We start from the raw sequence: 21,957 nt of genomic DNA, 5'->3' as shown, positions 1-21,957 counted from the left end.
TAAAATATGTACTCAGAGCATCCTTTGGTTTTTGATACCTTGCCATATACCCCATGTGAAAGAGACCTATAGTAGGCTTGAACTGTTTACTTTCCCAGAAGTGAAAGATTTGACAGATTCTTTATTAAAACGTTAGAATGGTCAAAAGCCATCTGAAAAACATTTCCTAAATGCTCTTAATAACTGCTCACACCCAATAGCTACTGCACAACGCAATAAAACAAAATACGCTGAAACAAGAAAAATCATCTAATACCACGCCACGCAATAGGAATATTTAGCTGTTAAGGTGGCCAATCTACAGTGAGGTGTTTATTCTTTTCTATTCCAATGTTTCAGCTACATGGCGGGCCAAACAGCGTTTTTAATCAGAGTTTTGCTCTTCCAGGTTCATGTTTGCGCAGCTGTGAGAACTCCAAAGAGCTTTACAAATGTCCTGAGGACATTACTACAAAGCTGTTATTTCTGAGTAGAATTTAAAGTGTAATTTCCTTTTCAAATTCTATGTAGTTTCAGCTCTCTACATTAAACTAAATTACTGTAGTTTTAGGAGACATTTCTTACTCCTGCATAACCTGAAAATACAAACAATAACTTGCAAACATACACAAAACACTAGAGTTCAATTACACTCAAATTACTAACCCTGCTTTTAGTCTTCTCCTCTCAGGATACTGTTCTCAGACCACTCATTCTGCGAAAATTGCATCTTGCTGCTCAGCTCTGGTAATTTGGATAGGATTTTTTTTTTACTTTGACCTTGGACAAAGAATCCAGTGTGCGTCATCATATTTCACTCTATTCTCCAGTCTCTTTCCGCATATACCCTATTTCAGTTGCATTACATTTAGATTTTCTTTTATGAGCTTCCTTTCAGAAACTCTGGTTAGTGAAATCTACTAAAAAACGACAACTAAAGAAAAATATTTTTTAAAATCTACTTAATAAAAATGTTTTTCTCAAAGGAAATTAAGTATCATCTTTAAGATTGGGATAGCGTATTATAAAGTTGTATTAATTGTGCAATAAACGTGCTAATGAATCTGCAAGTATAAATTTATAACAATCTGTTAAACCAAATACAAACTGAGTACGCATTAAAATCTATCTTTTGAAGGCCCTGGGGCTATGGAATTGTGGTGTCACTCTACTGTTCTAGTTATAAGATGTTCACCTTATTAGTTTTCAGGAATGTTGAATCAATGTTTCATTTTAAATACCATTGTATGACAACTGGAAACCCTGGTGGTGCAGTGGTTAACAGCTATGGCTGCTAACCAACAGGTCAGCAGTTTGAATTCACTAGGCGCTCCTTGGAAACCCTATGGGGCAGTTCTACTCTGTCCTATAGGGTCGCTAGGAGTAGGAATTGACTCGATGGAAGCGGGTTTGGTATGACAACCATGTGTTGGTGATTTACATGTGACTTCATCCTTACAATAACTATGCAAGGTAATATTATCCCCATTTTACAGGAGAGGAAATAAGATTCTGAAATACCACAGCTACAAGGCCTGGAGTTCAAATCCAAATGTAACTCCAAAGCCCATGCTTGTTCTCTTCCTCAACCACTGTGCCATGCTATGTCTCATTTTAAAAAAGTTCTGTATTCAAAAATGGTTTGATGCTCTGTTTTCTGAGAATAGGGAAAAATAAAAAATTAGAACAAAGGTTTCTTTTTCCCCCCTTTCTATTGTGGCAAAGTAACTAATCCAAACAAACACTGCCAAAAAATTTTAATTTCATGTCAGGCAATAAATACAACTAAAAAAAATTGAGTATGGTCATTAAAATATTAGCACTACAATTACAAAATCTCATAGCTTGTGTTCAGCTTATTTTGTACCCCATGCTATGACATGTTCACGGGAAAGGACATCATACATAAGCGTTAAGGTGAAGACAAGCCTGGTAAGTGGTAAAAATGGTAAAGATTTTAATGAGATGGTGGAGTAGATAGCACAGACACCTGGTACTACTCCATGCTTTCTTCTGGAGTTTTCTTGAAATAGAAAATGCTAATGTACCATTTGAGAAAATCCTTTTCAGGTTTTACAGGGAAATAGATGCTTAAAAGAAAAAGTGGGCTTTAAAAAGGAACCAATCAATTATTTTCTAACGTGATATTATGGTTGTTTTAAACCAAACCTTTCAGAAATACATACTAATGAATTTATATTTGCTAAAGCAGGTTGATAGTTATATAGATGTTTGACTATTCTACTTTTGTATGTTTGAAATTTTCCTCAATGAAACAAAAAGAACAAAATAACTCTTAAGGGGGGGAGCTCATGAAGAAATAAAATTTCCTAATCAACAGAATGATGTATCATGAACATATCTGACTGTAGGCTAAACATCTAGCCCATGAGAAATGCAGTAACATTTTAGCCACAACCGATAAAGGTGGCGTATTGCTTACCTCACCTGGGAGAAAGCTCCTGAAAACCAGATGTGCTTTATTAGGCTTGCATTAGAAAAGCTACTATATAGAGAAAATTACATGAACAGTCTTAAGTTTGCTATGAAAACAATGTATTTTTATTAAAGTAATTAAGAGTCAAAAAACAACAACAAAAGGGAAATTCCACAACCTTTGTTTGCAACTATATAATCTTTATGTAGAAAAACTATAAAGTGACAGTCTGGTCTGGAAAGCAGCTCACAATAAACTTAACCCTTACATCAAAAGTAACTGAATTCTGGAATCGGTTCACCTGAAATTGTCTTGCTACAGGATATTTCAGTTGAGCTGATTTTGACTGTATTATTCTCATTTCTGAAAAACTGTCTTTCCTGATATTTCAAATCATCAGATATATAATATACAAGAGCCTGTTGAAGTAAAAGGATAAAACACAAATACTCCAAGCACAAAGACATGTGAAAATGAATTCGGGCCTTTTATCTATAGATCTACAAACCTATATAAATAACCAAGTATACACAGAACCATTTACACTGACGCTCCGCAAGGCGGCACTGAATGAACACTGAGGCACTGCATCTTCGCCAACGGAACTCGGCTCGCTCTGAACAGCAGCACGTTCCCACCTTTCAGTCTATCATTGTAACACTTCCCCTGGGATCTGCGTTGGTGTATTATCTAAGTCCTGGGAAGCTGAAAACAAAACTAAAGAGAAAAGTGTAAGGAAGTAAACACCCCCTAAAATCTATTCCAACACATGCATGTGAAATACAAAGAGAACACTTTGTAAGTGTGAGTTTTTACAAATGGTCACATGTTCCTTTAAACTTAAAACTAACATCTTCACTAGTATCTGCACTGAGTTTTCTATAACTGGCTTTTACATTAAAATGTACTAGAAGAGGAAAACAAACAACAACAAAAAGCTCTGAATTCTTAAATGTCTTGATAGGACAGTCTTAGGAAAACGGTATCATTTATTTTTAAAAGTAACTTTCTCCACTAAAGACACTGCACTGTGTGGTCATCAGAACAGGTTAAGTCACTTTGGGAATACAGAGTTCTGTTCTTATTTTTAATAACAACAACAATAATGATAAACTACCATCATGGATATATAATTTTTCAGAACGTACACCACCATGGAGGCAAATGTGTAGAGAACTTTTTAAGAAAACTACACTTGATCATGATTGGAACTTCTTACAAATGTTTTCTAGTGCTCAAGAATCTTAAAATTTGGGGCGGGGGGGAACAGAAGTCATAAGCAAGTATTTCCTCTCTGGTAAGTTCTTTTTAATTGGGATAAAAGTCTCAGGTTAAGCCCACAGGAATGGTAGGCAATGAAAAAAAAAATTAGCTCAGTGTACAGTAATTTCTGCAAACTTAAGCAGAAAAGCCAAGAACATTCTGAGCCAAATAAAAGCATCCTTTTGGGTCAGGAATCTTTGTTTTTTAGTTCTTTAATCTCTAATATCTCCACATGCTACAGACCAGAAATCCCCATTCACTTACTAGCAGTAAGAAAAACAATGCCAAAGAAAAGATTCACAAGCATGATCCTCTTCAACTGCGGGCTTCTTTGGCAAGAAACTGACTACCACTTATTTTCTTTCTCTCACCTGCAGAAGGGAGAGGAGTTAAGAACAGTATTAACCTGTTATTAATGGTATTAATACACCCCCTGTGTATTAATGTTAGGTTAGAAAGGACAGAGCCCAAGATACTCCTCTATAAGAAGAGTAGACAAGAGGATGTCCTCTTCCCTGTAGCTGTGGGAGGACAATAACTGTCTTATTACAGAGCCGGAACAGGGTGCTTCCTCTTGACTAGAAGGTCGGGCCTATGAACATTTTAGTCAACCTCTAGAATTCTACTATGTAACTTAAGACTGTTCTTTACATTGGAAACAGTTGAATAGGCTATTATAAAAATATGGTAGACTATCTCCCCCCTTCACAATTCACCAGTTTCTGATCCCATTTAACGTTCACTGAGTCCAAGGCGAAATAAACAGACTTAATCGAGATATTTTCTCATAAATTGGAAATAACCCATCTACCAATACCATTTGCAATTCAAGAAAAAATTCAATATGATCTAATACATACATTAACAGACTGCACAGAAAATACATTCTATCAGGCTTAAGCAATCCTCCCACCATAAATGGAAGCCCGTCTCACTCACTGTCAAACTGTAATAGTTTCATCTGGAGCCAGATAAAGACAAGTGCTAAATTCCATTCCAGGAAGAAACACATGACAAAGAAGCACCCAAAACTGACTGAAGATTTTCTGCTTCCCTAGGATATTTTTTAAGGGAGAGAAATAAGCATTCCGTAAAACTGGAATGGCAAAATCATTACCTAACCAATTGTTTGTAAGCCTATACTAGATGACAGCGAATGACCTCCCCCAAAAAACCAAACCCACTGCCATCAAGTTGATTCCGACTCATAGCGACCCTATAGGACAGAGTAGAACTGCCCCATAGTTTCCACGGAGCACCTGGCAGATTCGAACTGCCGACCTTTTGGTGAGCAGCCATAGCACTTAACCACTATGCCACCAGGGTTTCCAACAGTGAATGACAGAATGCCAAAATCAACAGCAACTCTACTGCTATTTTTCGCAAGGAAAGGAAGATTATATAAAATTTCATTCTCCCAGGCGATGAACCGAGGAGAAAAACATGCTGCTTTATAAAATGGCTGTATTTATAGGTTTTTAAAAATCAGCACCAAATGTTCACGTTTAATTATTCTGAGCAACTTTTAGGAATTAACATTTCCTAACAAAATGGACGAACGATAAGGGAATAACTATTCAAGCAATACTGCATGCTGATAAGAACCATTAAGCAAAATAATCTGATTGGCTGATTTCCAAAACTATTATGGGTTTGCCTGGTTTGGAAGGAGCACACTCAGTTAACACAGTAGTTAGTGCTCAGCTAACAGAGCTACTCTCTAAATCATGGGTAAAGTATTTATTTTGTGACTAGACAAAATTTTTTAAAAAATCAACCTAAACCAAAACAATCCATTAGGAAAATAGCTTTCTACATTCTCTATCAGAAAAAAAAAAAAAAAAACACTGTACAATTAAATGCCTAAACAAAAAACCAAAAGCAAAATTCACAAATAGTAGTATCAGTTCAAGTCTACAGAGCCCTTTATAACATTATACTTATAGGAAAATTATAACCATTACACAAATTTTCTTATTCCTCATATCACAGTAATTTTATTCCTATTGTATAACAGATTTCAAATAGGCAAACAGTTTAAAATCACCTTTTTGCACTCTGAATTGCCTTGCAACTTTTGCATCTGGAAATGGATGTTCAATTTCCTGACAACTATTTTATGTTTTTTAATTTTAAAGTTACGCCTAAAACCAAATCCTTTTAAAACACTAAGCTGTTTTAAACAGAAGCCTGTAGAAATATTCTGATACCAGGGTTTGAAAGAGAACTTAAGAGGTCTATAAAGAGGCAATTATCATACAGAAGACTCTACGGCCAACTCTTATTGGAAAATTTCTTATAAATAAATGTCATTTCTGATAGAAGATAAAATCAAAAGATAGCCATTTAATTTTTCCCTAAAAATAAGTAGTTGCTCAGAACATTGGCTGGGTGTACTGAAATCATATTGCTCCTAATTTGTAAAAAGAAAAATGTTTTAGACAGGCATTCCATTAACAAAGCACCATGCCATATCCACCTGTCTTTTATCTCTGGGTACTGGTATTATCCAACAAAGAGAATCTTAATGAAGACATTGGTTGGCAAACCTACCAAACAGGAATCTCAGGTTCTTTAGTTCTGATAGCCATCTAAACACAGAAGGTTAGCTACTTGAACACTGGAGCCTGTAAAGTGCATTAAGTGAAAGAAACATAACAGCAGTGCAGACTCACTTAGAACTTTCAGGGACTTGCTGTCACCAGTGGGGCAAAAAAACAACATTATAGTTTTCTGTTCAGATTTTATTTGAAATCTAATTCCAATTTTCAAAGCTACAAAAGGGGGGGAAGACATCTGTATTTTTTTGCTAAGTCACAACATCCTAAAACAAAATACTACTACTGCCAGCAGATCCATTATACACATTTCTGATGAAATTCATTAACACAATAAAAATTTTATCTTGAGAAACAGCCACAACGAAAGTAATTTGTACAATATAAAACAATTGACAATTCTACAGATGCAGTTACTCATGAGTTTACACATGCATTCACAAACAAACAAACAAAAAAACCCCAGGAATGCTCTTTGAGTTTTTTTTTTTTAAAAAACAGACTGTTCAGGCACAAAACAAAATCGCATTTCCAATAAGTGACAGCATCTTAAAAACTGTGAACGCTATGTCAGTGTTTGTTTTTCTTTGACTTTTTATGAGACCTGTGTGGAGATCGGGACTGGGATCTGGATTTCTTCCCTGATTTTTTAGGGGATCTAGACCGTGATCGCCTAGACCTTTTAGGTGTCCTTGAACCAGATGGTGATCTGAAAAAGGAAGCAAACAAACAAAAACAATTTATCAAAGTAGTCATATGATCAAAACTGATTAGTCTTCAACTATCTAAAATGATCCTTAACAGAGCACAATAAGTCACTGAAACAAACAAGAGTGTAAATTTCTCAAGTTTATACTCTGCTATCGTGCACGCATAAACACACGCAGTGCGCGCGCACACAGAGGACTGATCTTGTACTTACTATGCACTGCATCAGTCATCAGTAGAGCACTTGTTTAAAAAGACAGATTTCCAAGCCTTACCACTGATCTACCTAATTAAAATCTCTAGAGGAAGGAACTGGGATTTGCATTTTTAACAGGCTCCCCAGGTGGTTGGTAACACTCCCAAGTTTGAACCTCTCATCTACAAAAGTTTAAAACTGGCATTTAAGATCATTCACAAAATCTATTTAAAAAAAAAAAAAACCACAGTGGCTTTGTAGCCTGTTATCTTAAGGGTAAACAAGCACCAACTACTGCAGTAACATTCAAGGGCATCATTTAAGGCAGCGTAGTCTTATAAGAGCTGTTCACAGAGATTAGCCCCTCAAAAAAATGTATCCATATTAACATGTAAATAGCAAGTGTCATTTAGAAACGGAGAAAATTATCTATTTTATAAGGATTTTACTAAAAATGGTTACGATAACAAAGTTTTAGCATATAAAGCAATTTTAGCATTCAGGAAAATTCCTCTATTTAACACCAGACATATATAACATTTCTGAACTGCTTTTCTGGAACTACAAGGGAAAAAGTATATAAAATACTATGTTACATACTGAAGAGATGATATTTATGGTATTTACTTCCACAAATCTCTGCCCATGAACTTGCTAACAAGATTGCTGTGGAAAAAAAATGTATTTTTCTTTCAGTTTTGGAACAAAGAATATTCTATGGAAACTAAAGAATAGAACGAAAACTAAAGCAGCTACCCCTGTTCCATATATGAAACACTGGATATGTTTAAAATTCCTGGCAGGTCTTTTTACTTGTTGGAAGCCTTCTTGTGCTTAGTCATGAAAGAGACTGGGGGGAGTGTTGTAGGGAGAGACAGTATAAAACGAAAGTCTATCTCTTTGGTTTTCTAAAGTCCTTTAAAAAATGGCTGCCGACCAAGCTATCTTTAAAAGCTTGTAGAATGACAAGGAAACTGGCATTTGAAATATTACAAAAATGACTTGCATTTTTACCTTTTGGCCTTTTTGCTAACATCTCTAGGAGAATCTTTGTGAGATGACCTGGACCGTGAGCTCTCTTTATGAGATCTTTCTGAACGCTCTGATCGCTCCGATTTTGGAGATGGCGACTTCACCCGTCTACCGCTGCTACTTCGCGATGGGCTGGGGGATGTGCTGTGGCGCCTTTTCCTATGGAACAAATCCCCCAAATGCTGTGAAGTGAGCAAAGGATCAGGCATTCTCTATTCTTCTACTCAATTAGCTTTAATTCCTACGAGTTTATGCTGAATTTATTCTCACTAACCTTATTAATGTTCCTTTCCAATTACATTCAAAGCTCTTTGTATCAAAAACAAGTCTTAAAGATGGGCTGATCAAAAAACAATGGAATTCAACTAACCTGGATTTTCTTTTGCTCTAAAAGACATCACTAGAATAACCAACAAAATTTCATTAAAGTCTCTGGATTAGATAGTAGTATGATAATGTTAATTTCCCAGTTTTGATACTTTTAATGTGGCTATGAAGGAGGCCTTCTTATTTTAGGAAATATCCACTGAAGTATATAGGGGTAAAGGGATGTATGTTGGCAAGTTACTAATGGTTCAGCGAGAAGGAAGCAGGGGAAGAGTATGGGAAAGGAGAAAATAAAGCAAAAGTAGACTATTTTAACGTTTAGGAAATCTGGCTGAAGGGTGTCTCGGAATTTTTTGTACCACTCTTGCAACTTTTCTGTAAATCTTAAGTCTTGTCAAAATAATAAAAGACAAAAAAGTGATAAGTTTATTATTTAACCAATTAGTATAACTATGTTATTTGTAACTTTTTTTTTTTTTTTTTTTATACAGTGACTAAGTTAGAATTTTTCTATTTGCAATCACTTGGTTTTTATTAGCAAACCTCAGGTGGGTTAACTGTTAACAATTTTCTTTACTAAATCAGGTTTAGGAACTGTGAACACAAGAAATAAAAACTGAGAGAAAAACTTCTGGTTACAATAAATACGTAAGGTGCCAAGTAAGTCCCTATGGCCTACCCCCCCTTTCAAGACAAGACTGAGAGATTGAGGTTTACAGGTAGCAGCCACAGTACACAGAGACTGGACAAAATGTTTATAGTGGACGCAACAAGGAAGATCTAGCAAGCTGCTTTGTTATTTAAGTCTCAAGTCTGTTACCTGACACCGTAACTGAAGTCTTAACACAGAACAAACCTAAGGGCACCACTAGGGCGACATGAAGGGATGATGCCCCAGTTAATTAAGCCAAGAGCCAACTAACTGCACCATTTCTCAGCTAATTCTGCCTCCTGCAGGCAAAAATCAAACATTTTAATCATAGAAAAGTACTTTTCCAGTTTGCCAGCATCAATGATAAAAGTATCACAAAATAATACACCATTCCACAACCTGAAAGCAGTACACGCATTAAATATGAAAAATGCATACCTTTCTTTCCTCGTTGGAGTACATTCATCTTTTTCCTTCTTGTCTTTGGATCGAGATTCCAATTTTTCTTTATCCTTCTTATCTCGTTCTCGTTCTCTTTCTAATTCCTTCTCTTTCTCCTGTTTTTTTTTAAAGGAAGAATATTGTTTAAAACATATCAGTCTGTGTTAATTTCACAATATTTTCTCTTCCAGGGAACTATTTTTTTTTTTAAATCACTACTTAAAGTACAATATCATTTTCAAAAATATGTCTGCCTTTCCAGGAAACCGAGTCATTTCTTCTACTTCTACTGAATAATAATAGGGGTACTAGGGACAGCGGGTAAACATTTTCTGGGAATGCCTACCATAAGCCAAATAACACACTAAACAACCTTCCATATACCATTTCATAGAATCCTTTGTAACACTCCTAGGAGTAGTACTATTATTCTCATTTTAGAGATGAAAAATGAAGCTCAGGAAGGGTAGGTACCATGTCCCAGGTCACATACCAAGTAAACGGTGAAGTCAAGATTTGCACCCAAGCCCTACAGCCAGAGACTTTAAGTACTACCTATAGAGCATCCCCCTCAAAAAAATCAGAAAAGGCTAATAGCGCTATGTAAGGTGTGATTTTAGCTGTACGTCAAGGCAAGCTGATTTACTCAAAGAGAGCTCTTACCAAGGAAATGGGCTTAAAATTCACAATAACCTTCTATCTGAAAATTGTATTAATGAGAGGTAAGTACCAACTGCATTGGAAATTTAAAATCCTAATTTATAAAAATATAAACTAACTTCATGACTGTAAAATTACATAAACCAGGAAAACAACACATTTGTTCATCCCCAGATGCTACAAATTGCCACTTGCGACTTGAAATTCTGATTTCCGCTGATAATAGCATATTTAAAAGACTAGCTACAGGCAATTAAGCACAAAGCCAATTCAGGTCTTAACTAACAGGAATTTAATTTCTTTATAATCTATATGGAGTCCCAGGGTGGTGCAAACAGTTAATGCATCCAGCCGCTAACAGCGAGGTTAGAGGATCAAGTCCATCCAGAGGTATCTCAGAAGAAAGGCCTGGTGACCTACTTCCAAAAAATTAGCCATTGGAAACCCTGTTCAGTTCTACTCCGACACACATGTGCCAGGATCAGCTCGAAGGCAACTGCTTTATTATTATCTGTGTGTGTCAAGAAAGCTATCCAACAGCTGACTCTTCTAATTTTTAAAAAGGGGAAAAAGCCTATATCAGAGGTCAGCAAAGTTTTTTGCGTAAAGGTCCAGGTAGTAAATATTTTCTGCTTTGCAGGCCACAAAGGGTCTCTGTCACTACTACTCAACTCTACCACTATAGCGCAAAAGCTGCCACAGACAATACATAAATGAATGGGATTGGTATGGCTTTGTTCCAATAAACCTTTATTTACAAAATCAGCCGAAGACAACAGCCTGCTGACCCCTGGCATACACTTTCAAAAAACACATCCTTTTACAACTACAATTACGGTAAGCAAGGTGACTAAAGTGGCGATACTCATTTTCAGCTTACTACCACCAGCATGAGCGAACCTCTCAAGGTACAGCCTTCCACGCAGATGGCAAAAGGGCCCCATGCAGTACAGGTAAGTAGCATCTTTAAAAAAAATCTCATTTATCCTTTTTCCAAATACAACATACAGGCTACACATTTAAAAGCTGATACCAAGGAGACGAACTACCTCTGACGATCTATAGGATCTACTTTCCTGACTGATAGTTTTATAGGAAGCATACTGCAGTTAAAATGCTTGAAATATTTTTTTTTATTAACTTTTATTAAGCTTCAAGTGAACGTTTACAAATCTAGTCTGTCACATATAAGTTTACATACATCTCACTCCCTACTCCCACTTGCTCTCCCCCTCTTGAGTCAGCCCTTTCAGTCTCTTCGTGACAATTTTACCAGCTTCCCTCTCTCTCTATCCTCCCATCCCCCCTCCAGACAAGAGTTGCCAACACACTCTCCAGTGTCCACCTGATATAATTAGCTCACTCTTCATCAGCGTCTCTCTCCCACCCGCTGACCAGTCCCTTTCATGTCTGATGAGTTGTCTTCGGGGATGGTTCCTGTCCTGTGCCAACAGAAGGTCTGGGGACCATGGCCGCCGGGATTCCTCTAGTCTCAGTCAGACCATTAAGTTTGGTCTTTTTATGAGAATTTGGGGTCTGTATCCCACTGATCTCCTGCTCCCTCAGGGGTCCTCTGCTGTGCTCCCTGTCAGGGCAGTCATTGATTGTGGCCGGGCACCAACTAGTTCTTCTGGTCTCAGGATGATGTAGGTCTCTGGTTCATGTGGCCCTTTCTGTCTCTTGGGCTCTTAGTTGTCGTGTGGCCTTGGTGTTCTTCATTTTCCTTTGCTCCAGGTGGGTTGAGACCAATTGATGCATCTTAGATGGCCGCTTGTTAGCATTTAAGACCCCAGACGCCACATTTCAAAGTGGGATGCATTGAAATATTTTAAAACACTTTAACTCACAAGCCTGCAAGCTTGGGCATATAACCCTGGTTAATCTGAGAAAAAGCAGGAGTCAGTGACTTGCCCAGGGATGCCCCAGGGAGTGGTGCCAGTGTCCGAAGGTTGGCGCAGCCCCCAAATCACTTCATCCTGCTGTTCCCCATTACCAACTCTGCACCATTAACAGCTCCTTGCTGGCTGCAAGCTCTCTTCTACCTTTTTCCCTATTTCTCCCCTCTTCCTATATAACCTAATTATTTTCTTTGCAATGACAGCCATTACATAGGTAAAAGCAGTACCAACAAAATTCTTGAGTCCCTTCAACAATTATCATGTGGGGCTCCTGGTTCTAAAATTCTCTGCATATTCTTACATATTTTTATATGTACGAGAATAACATGAGGTCCTTCAAAAGTTCCCAGTCACCAATGAAGTATTCTACCACTTGCTGTCCTTCCTTGGCAACAATGGGAAAGGAGTCCCAGACGAACTTCCCAAACCCCAACTCCATCTCTGTGACACCTCTCAGGGTTGCTGGTGCCTCAGTGTCACAAGCGTGACTCTTCCTGTAGTCTTCCACTTCTGAAAACATGCTCTTAGCAGGATTCCTCTTCTAGTCCACAGGTAGTGGTGAGAATAAAATAGTATGCTGCTATCGTAAGATCCCTTTCCCAAAGGGAAGTATTTTTAAAACACCAAATTTCAAATGCTGCTACTTATATACCAATACTCAGCATTTACACATCAAAGGGTATCATTTGCAATATACTTTTCCTGGAGGAAAAATATCAACATTCTAGGTAGTCAAGCAAATAATTTTAGAAAATACTTATTATTGAGTATACTTATTCCTTACTCGTTGAAGAAGTTTATCTCTATAGTGTTCTACTTGCTCCTGAAAGCTTTGGCCTGGTTTTTTAGGTCTTTTTCCAGATTCCAGCTCATCCTGAAACTTCATAACTTTGAGCTGTAAAATAAGGTATTTTAAAATAAGTACTGTCATCACTACAACTTCCAGAGAAAATCAAGTTAAGCACTGCTTTGCTCCCTTTTTAAAAAACGTTTTTCTTCAAAACAAGTGTGTACAAAGGAAGAACATAAATACAAAGTAGTAACTGACCAGAACTCAGTAAAAATGTAACTTCAACATAAAACTCCCCTATCTGAAGGCCACCTGTCACACAACCCCAACTATGCAGGAATTGAATGATCCAGTGTGGGCCCACACACTCTCCGCACAGCTACCTAAGATGTCTCAAAAACCATGAACTGGCTCATGCATGCCCTTAAGAACTTACTTATTCTCTCAACACAATGACAATGAGTTGGTATCTGGTTCTCTAAATTAGAAAGGCTAGATTGCTAAAGGCAAACATACCATCAGCTAGATATGACAGCCAGCAGAAGGGGAGAGGATAAGCAGCTTAAAAAACTGCAGCATTCTGAACACAGCCCAGGTAGGACCAAACACAGAGCTGCATTGTCTAAAGGTCTCACTCTACAGCTGTCTTCTACAACCAGAGCTCTGAGGTTCTCACTCGCCTCTTTCAAAACTCAAAGTCTTTGCCTTTTTGCTTAGAGATTCTTCCTGTTTTAATGATGGTTACATTTAAAAAGATAGTAAGATATATGACTGAGGGAGTGAAGAGAGAAAAAACATTTAAATGCTTGAGTACACCACTGTGTGAAGCCTCCCATAACAACAAAGCTCTCTTCTAAGAATGTATTTGTAGAAAATCAGTGTAAGAATTAAGTGTCCAAGAGTCAAACAAGAAATCTCAATGTTACTTGAGGAAAGGAGGCATTCCTAAGGAGCATTTTTAAAAATCATTATAAAATCCCTAGGTACAATTCCTGCTGATAAGGTCTAACTCAGGTTCAAGAACAAGTTCAGAGCACCCAGTAAATGGGTGGTCTCAGGTCCCAACTCAAGAGGAAGCAGTCCTCACAACGGCTGCTTAGCCACCCAACCCCCCGCTGCTCTGGGACAATGAATCAGGCATCACCTTCCCACTCAACTGTCCACTCCTTCTTCAGGAGCCAGGGCACAAAGGGATTTTTCCTGCCAAACAACACGACAAACAAGACACTGCGCCTGGCTCCCTGCCTACTGTTGCACTCCTCCAACCCCTGTTGGAAGAAGTGAGGATAACAGAATAGAAAAAGACAACTCCAGGTTAGTTACTGCTCTAAGTGGAATCTGAAAAATTAAGAATTTGCTTCTAGTCAACACTGCAGTATCATACAGCTGCATGTTTTCTAAGTGCTTCGTGGAGAATGTCAACATTTTATAACATGAATCCTTTGGTTTTTATTAATCCCATGCTAAAAAGTGTTCAGACATAGGCACCTTTAATAGGACACATCTGGAGAAGAAAACAGCTTAAAATATATACACACACACATATATGTATATAAAAATATATATATCTTGGAGCCCTGGTGGTGCAGTGGTTAAAAGTGCTTAGCTGGTAACCAAAAGGTCAGCAGTTTGAATCTACCAGCTCCTCCTCGGAAACCCTATGGGACAGTTCTACTCTGTCCTACAGGGTTGTTCTAAGTCGGAATTGACTCAACAGCAACAGGTTTGGTTTGGGTTTTTATACATGTATTACACATACTATATACGTTGTTGGAACCCACCCAGAGGAGCCTCAGAAGACAGGCCTGGCTGGTGATCTCCTTCTGAAAGGTTACAGCCTTGAAAACCCTATGGAGCAGTTCTACTCTGCACACACGGGATCGCCAGGAGTCGGAATTGCCTAACAGCAACTAACAGCAACAGGCCGAGGGAGGAAACAGTACGTACAAAGGTGTGATGCCAAGAAGGAGGCTAACTTGGGGGAGGAAGAGAAAGGCCAGGGGTGCAGCTTAAATTTCACTGTTTACTAACCTCAATTTCACGAAGCTTAGCTCGTTTCTCCTCACTCATTTCAGAGTACTTAGAGAACTTAGACTCGGTCATTTCTTCTTTAATTGGATTAGAGTACAAATGATGTTCTTCAGATTTAGAACTCTGAGTGTCATCTTCATCTTCACTTTCCTCTTCTTGACTTTGGGAATAAACACAATACACTCCATGTCAAGGCAGCAAAAAGAGGTGTTACATCTTTTAACCTGAATGTTTTGTTTCTCACTGCCTAAAAGCTTAAATAATGTTAGTCAAACATCAGAGGACAATTAATCACTAACTTATTCTGTAAGATATTTGATCAAATCTTACTTTATAAACAACTCTGTAAAAATGTCTGTTTTCTCCAGAAAAGGTTTGAGCTTCAATACAACCGCTGCTTTACGCAAATGTGATCACTGCGCCTTTCGTTCTGTAACCAGCTTCCCTTGCAGCAGTGAAGTGAAATGGGTAATCAAGCCCATGATTTCTGCATACTTCACAGTTCAGAACGATTTCATGAAGCTTAATGCTTAAAAAGCCAAGTGTTTACCATTCCTTCAGCAGAGCCTATCAGCTAGATGTCTTAAATTTGAATCACTTATGTTAGAATAAAACAATCAATGCCACAAGTAAAGTCCTTATCTGATTAGCACATGAACCCTGACATAAAGCAAGGTATAAATTTTAAATATTAGCACCAGTACTTGTATTGGTTCTAGGTCAGACAAGTCAAAATTGAAAAGTGGAGTGGCTGCCATGCGAAAGTCACTTGGGATACAAGAAGAAAAATATTCCCTTGGCCATCCAGAAGCACTCTAGAGGAAACAGGCAGGCAGGTGACTATGTATCAAACTGCTTCTCAGTGGTATAATAGAATTAACAAAATGCTCTTGAAGCATAATGAATGAAAAGACTTAAAAAAAAAAAAAGTTATGCGTTCTGGAACTGAGCTTTGTGCGTGTCTGGTATTGGCAAAGAAACCCAGGCAAAATGAGACATCCATGTAAGTACAAGCATGTTTATAAACAAAATTCCTTACCAATAATATTGACTATAACATTAACATTACTGGCAAAGACTATAAAATATGTCCTTTTCCCTTTAATATTTAAACCTGGTAAGTTTTTTAAGCACTTAGATGTTGATACTCAGATACTAAACACATTCTACCATAAGCAGGAGTTCTTTTAGTATACATTAAGATTATTCATAATTCTATAAAAATAGTTCCACACAACCAAATTCTCTCCAAATAAAAATTAAACAATTTTAAAGAAATCTCGTAAATAGACACACACTCTCCATGAAAAATTTTTAAGCTAGGCAGATAAAAAGAAAAGTGCTAGCAATTTAGAATAAAATGGGTACTAAGAGAAGACTTTGCTACTAGCATTTCAATTTCCTGTTAAAAATTTCTTTCCAGATGATAACTAAAATGTTTTATACTTCATACACAGAGCCTCATAATCATTTATACCACATATAGTTACAACTCAATACAACACTCAGGTAGGGATGACAAACTTCGAAACCAATCATAAAACAAACAAAAGCCATATTCTTTTTGGAAATAAACCTTTTAGTTACTATTTCTCATTCATTTGTCAGAAATTTTTTAAATGTAATTTTTGGTTAGTTCTTAAAAACAAAGTATTTCTTCTTTTATAGTACACAAAATTTTTCAAGTGTTTTAAATGTTTTTAAAGAGTTAAAGTATGTGTGTGTACACACACGCATGCACATACTCATGTCTGTGTATGTAAGTAGGGATATTTACTGAAGAATTACTTTGGAATAAGGACCTGAAGTTGTTGATTAAATTGTGGTATCTACATAGTGGAAATAAGTAATTCCAGCCTGTTATTTATATATTTCCAATGTTAATGTTTCTGTTTTTGGCAATTTCAAATATTCCTTGGTTAATATCCTTGTATATTTATCTGAATGCCTGCTTTCAACCATAGGTGAATACAGAGCAGATAAATACATAGACTGGCATGAAACAATACCTACGACAGTTGTGTGAAAACCGTGGATCACAGAAGAGTATCCCCACCCAAACAGAAGAGCATACATGATATTAAGTCATTTATGTTTAATAGAAACATACGTGCTTACGTATGCACAGAAAAGGTCTGGATGACTGGACACCCAACATGAGCTGTATTATTTAAGACTTTTTAAGTGAGCTACGCTACCATGATAATTTAAAAATATACTTCATAATCCTATTATAGTTTTTAAAGGCCTGAGCAATCTCTTTTAGCTTTAACTGTTATCAGTAGTTCTAGGTTTGAATCACATCTTATTGCTCCTTCTCTTCTTGGAAATTTGAGGCTTTAAATCCATACAGAATTCATTACAAATGAAATCGCTTCTTGAACATTTTGTCCAAAGTGTTAGTAGTGCTTTTTTTTAAAAAAAGAAATCACATTTCTGCCATTAAGGCAAGAATTCCTAATCATAACAAGCTGCTCTAAGTAAAAAAAAAAAAAAAAGGCATTTGAATCCAGCCAACAGAGAGTAGGAGCGAGGCGTAAGAAAATTTCAAGAATTAGGAAGTTCTAGGTGAAAAAAGAACTCTGTCTTTCATTTTAGATCTAAGTAGCAAGTTCAGAAACACATTAATTTTATTCAAAACAAAACTACTTTTGAATTAATTTACATAAATACAATAATGATTGTTTTTCTGGTAATATCATTACTGAATTGTATGGTGTAAAGTAGAACGGATATGCTTTTCCCATTCAGGCCATCACCTATCCGCATGTTTGATTTCAAATTCCTTCCTTTATACCTTTATGAAGTCATTTTTATAGCAGTATGATTTCTTTGGAGTTCCTAACTTAAAAAAAAAAATATTTCTAGTGATCCATGCCTCACTGTATCAATCCATGACTATCCCAACGTCAAACACTCAAATCCATCTAAAATGATACTCCAAAGTTAACAGGAATATTAAATTTATGCAAAAAAAAAAAAAAAAAAACACCCAGAAACAAAATCAATTGAACAGCATTTTGAGTTCTACAATGACAATTTAAAAGTAAATGTTTTTCTACCCTTCCTTACCCCTAAATTAAATAATCATGATTTTATTAGTACATAAACTCTTCTTAATGAAGTAACTCTAAAATGATGAGAGATGTTACTAATGACAGGCTCATGGACATAAAAATGGTTAAAAAAAAACCCACTCTTTAAAGTAAACTGAACTGTTTCCAATTCCTGGACTCAACAGCCTCAGACAGTTATTTCCATTAGCAAGCCACATCTATATTTTGTAAATATTCTGTCATAATCATTGCTGACTTGTTCTAATCATACCACCATTTCTGGAAAGACATGTTTGTTGCTAGGTTTTCCTCATCCCATCAAATAGCGTTTCCACAAACTGCTGGTTGACCACATTTCCTTAACAATTTAAATGCCACTAATGCCCACTTGGAGCCCTGGTGGTGCAGTGGTGAAGAGCTCGGCTGTGTTTTTGATGCCATCTCTCTTCCTATTTAAAAATCAACTTCCTTTGCAATGATTTTAAAGGTCATTGCAGGAAAATTTGGGAGCAAGAATTCCTAAAATCATATTCAGTGCCAAATGCAAAAACACTCTGGGGATAATCACCAAAGAGCAAAAATCGAAATTATAATTTCTCTATGAAGATTTTTTTCTCTTACTCATTCTTAATTCATAATACAGTATTTTTTTTTAAAGTAATGTACACCCAAAAGAAAACCTTCCCACTTACATCTTAAAAATCACTTTCTGTAGAGCTCAAAACAATATCTGATGACAAAGATTTGAAACACATACAGTCGATCAATTAGCAACTACAAAGTGAAAATGCATAACCTAGCATAGAAAGTAAACGCGAAAGCAAGGCAAGACTAGATGCGTCAAGACCAGAAACCAAAAACTCCTTATTCACTGGGAAAACAATGGGAACTAAAAATGATCCTCTTAAAAAACAAATGATCCTCTTACAAGGTTTTTTTAAGAGTCAAGTTTTCCTCTTCACCATTATTTCAACCATACCTCTTAATGAAAAAGAGAGTGTATATGCACAAGGAGCTGAGTATATTCGAAACTTAGATTCTTACTTTTGATTTTCTTCTTCTTCTGATTCTTCATGCTGGTCAAATAATTCCCATTTAGAAGTTGTTACAGCTGAATGGATGGAAAAAAAGGATGTAATTCCATAAGGTAAATTAGCATTTTGCAGTAGCACGGTAGAAGCCCAGCTTCAGAACTGAAAGTTTGTATTACGTAAGTTTTTATCTACATTTACCTATTCTTTTAACAGCCATTTCTATGTGCTAAATAATATAAATCTTTCCTCACACCTATAATTTTATTCGAGCGTACAAAATGACAAATAATATTGTCATCCTCATTTCTGTGCTGGCAGGTAAGATTTATCTAATTAGAACCCATAAATATTAAGAACTACAGGTTATAAGCACTAGGATATGTGTCCGAGTAAGGAAGTCATCAAAGGCAGGCTGGTCTAAACTGCATCTAGTAAGTCACACATTATGAGAGGGTCAAAGCTTGGTTTCTTTGAAACTGACCTTTAAGTAGATTTCCAAATAGGTACCCCTCTACTCTACATTTTCTACTGAAATGGCTTAAGAGGTTTTTAGTGATTTCTCTGATTACTCAAGTAAGCTTCCACACCAAAGGATTTAAGAAAATTGTAACAGCAACCACAATGAAGTTTAGCCACCAGACACAAAATATGCTAACACTGGGTGCTAAGGTTCAAACATTTATAAAACATAAAAGGAAAACACACACACGAAAAACTTTAATTTATAAGCACTTAATTTTCTGACGCTCAATATTTATTATACTTTTACACTCACCCTGTGCTTCCAATTCCGATTCATCTACAGCTTCCCATTTTGATGGGGCAACTTTAAATATAGGCTCATTCTTCTTTGAGTCTTCCGTCGCATCCACTATTGGAGAGAGGTGCACCATTAACGTGGACTACTAGAGGCTGACCCAAAGCAACGGACTCACTGGTATTCACTATCTTACTGAACAGTAAAATAAAATAAGGCCACGCATGGACTAATGATGATAGTGTGGAGAAGGACTATGACTAATCCAATTCTCTACACCTGAGGTCCAATTTTCAAAGAGTATGCCAATTCAGAAAATACAGATTACCAGTATTTCAAACACTGGAGAAGTTGAGGAAGTAAAAAACCTTAAGCACTTTATTATAAATATTGTTTTAACTACAGCATTCACATATTGCTCAATCTTTTAACACATAATTCAAATGTACTTAAGATTGTGTATACTTATTTCCAAAAATTATTTTAGGCAGCTAGCATAACTGCGTTACCAAGAAAACTAATCTTAAAAACAAAACTGATAAAACCAGGCACCTGGGACTATGAATATAATTAAGCACAAGACTTAGCCTATAATTTTCTGACGATCAAGCCAAAAAAACAAAAACTTGCTAATCTATAGAAGGCTGACTGTCCCAACACAAAAATGTGACCAGAAAGAGAATATTTTTCTTGGCGCTTTCAACTATATTACTGGGTATTTGAATTTTGAAAGGTGAAGAGATAAAAGAAAAAAGTTAATAACTCGACACCTTCTTAATCAGAAATTCTAACCATTTTGAACTTACGAGGTACTCCATCAAGATCATCATCAAGACTCTTTATAGGGACTCCATCGAGGTCATCAATGGGAGTAGCATCAATAGGAATTCCATCCACATCTTCAAGAGGTGCGCCGTCAAGCTCTTCCTCAATGGGGGCACCATCGAGGTCATCTGGTACATCCTACAGAGACATGCACTATCGTGGCATGTTCCTTTGCCTGCTAAAGTCATGTTGCTACAATAGTAATCTATAATCTAATACTAATCAACCAGGTGGATACCCACTCATATTCCCAAACTTGAGGTGGTAGAAGTGAAGAAGAAGAAGGATTCAAGTATTTGGGAAGTAAAAAACAGCAGAATGGTAATGAAGACAATCTGCTACCATAGTCGCAGAACTTTTCATGTACATACTCACTTATGTAACCAAAACACCCGCTGCTATCAAGTTGATTCCAACTCATAGCAACCCTGTAGGACCGTGTAGAACTGCCCCATAGGGTCTCCAAGGCTTAATCTTTACGGAAACAGACTGCCACAACTCTCTCCCATGGAGTGGCTGGTGGATTGTAACCACTGACCTTTTTTTTTTTTGGTCAGCAGCCAAACACTCGACCTCTGCATCACCAGGGCTCCTTATTTACTTATACAACAACGGTTAACTTAACGAAATGCAATTATGCTACATTGATCTTACTTGCTTTTTCTGCTCTACTTGCTGTATATACACACATATAATACATGTTGCTATACATACATATACACACATACATATAAATCTTTTCATGTCATCAAATGAAAAATCAGCCACCAATGTTAACATAAGTATACAAAACAGAATACTGTTATATATATAATCTCAACTCCAGAGCTCTGGCAATGCCAGCAACAAAATCCACTCGGTAGTGGTAAACAGAAGATACTTTTCACAAAAAAATGTTACTTGCATCTATAACATACCACACCCTCCAGTGTCCCCCACAAATAAATTAAAAAAAAAAAAAAAAAAAAAGACAAATACACTGAGTGCCTACCTCAGTTTCCTTTTCTTCGATAATATTTACAAGCCCTAAGAAAATGTTTTGTAGTTTGATCAAAAATGGCTCTGGATAAATTGCCCAATCTTCCCATGCTCTGAAGCAGGTCATTACCCTTTGCTGAAATAGGAAACAAATTATTTTTGTAGGACAACATGTGTCAAACATCAGTTTATGAGAAGTACCATTATTACTTGCTCTATTTTCTTTTAAACTGACATTCTTTATAAAATTTAGGTAAAGAAAATTATAATATACCACTATCGTAACTTAAAAAAAATCAAAGTCGCCTTCTAATTAAAAGAAAAGCAGCAGCCCT

At 36.6% G+C, this 21,957-nt stretch overlaps 1 protein-coding gene across 4 annotated transcripts in view; it reads right to left on the bottom strand.

Annotated features, from left to right (window-relative positions):
* Nucleotides 1-3,875: 3,875 nt before the first annotated feature.
* Nucleotides 3,876-21,957, bottom strand: part of U2SURP (U2 snRNP associated SURP domain containing) — a 48,480-nt gene continuing 30,398 nt past the window's right edge. For 3 of the 4 annotated variants that reach the window (XM_064275561.1, XM_064275562.1, XM_064275564.1), the window contains 9 exons: nt 21,636-21,758; nt 20,626-20,782; nt 19,838-19,933; nt 19,073-19,139; nt 14,973-15,132; nt 12,936-13,046; nt 9,591-9,709; nt 8,156-8,332; nt 3,876-6,946 (listed from right to left, as the gene is read on the bottom strand). In XM_064275561.1, the coding sequence (XP_064131631.1) occupies nt 6,808-6,946; nt 8,156-8,332; nt 9,591-9,709; nt 12,936-13,046; nt 14,973-15,132; nt 19,073-19,139; nt 19,838-19,933; nt 20,626-20,782; nt 21,636-21,758 (1,149 nt within the window). In that variant the 3' untranslated portion in view covers nt 3,876-6,807. Of the gene's footprint in view, nt 6,947-7,741; nt 7,808-8,155; nt 8,333-9,590; nt 9,710-12,935; nt 13,047-14,972; nt 15,133-19,072; nt 19,140-19,837; nt 19,934-20,625; nt 20,783-21,635; nt 21,759-21,957 lie in introns of all 4 variants that reach the window. The other variant, XM_064275563.1, reaches the window with a different exon arrangement.

Source organism: Loxodonta africana, chromosome 23 (genome assembly GCF_030014295.1).
Source record: "Loxodonta africana isolate mLoxAfr1 chromosome 23, mLoxAfr1.hap2, whole genome shotgun sequence".
NCBI lineage: Eukaryota > Metazoa > Chordata > Mammalia > Proboscidea > Elephantidae > Loxodonta > Loxodonta africana.
Note: the sequence above shows the minus strand (reverse complement) of the source record. Positions and strands in the feature narration are given on the sequence as shown.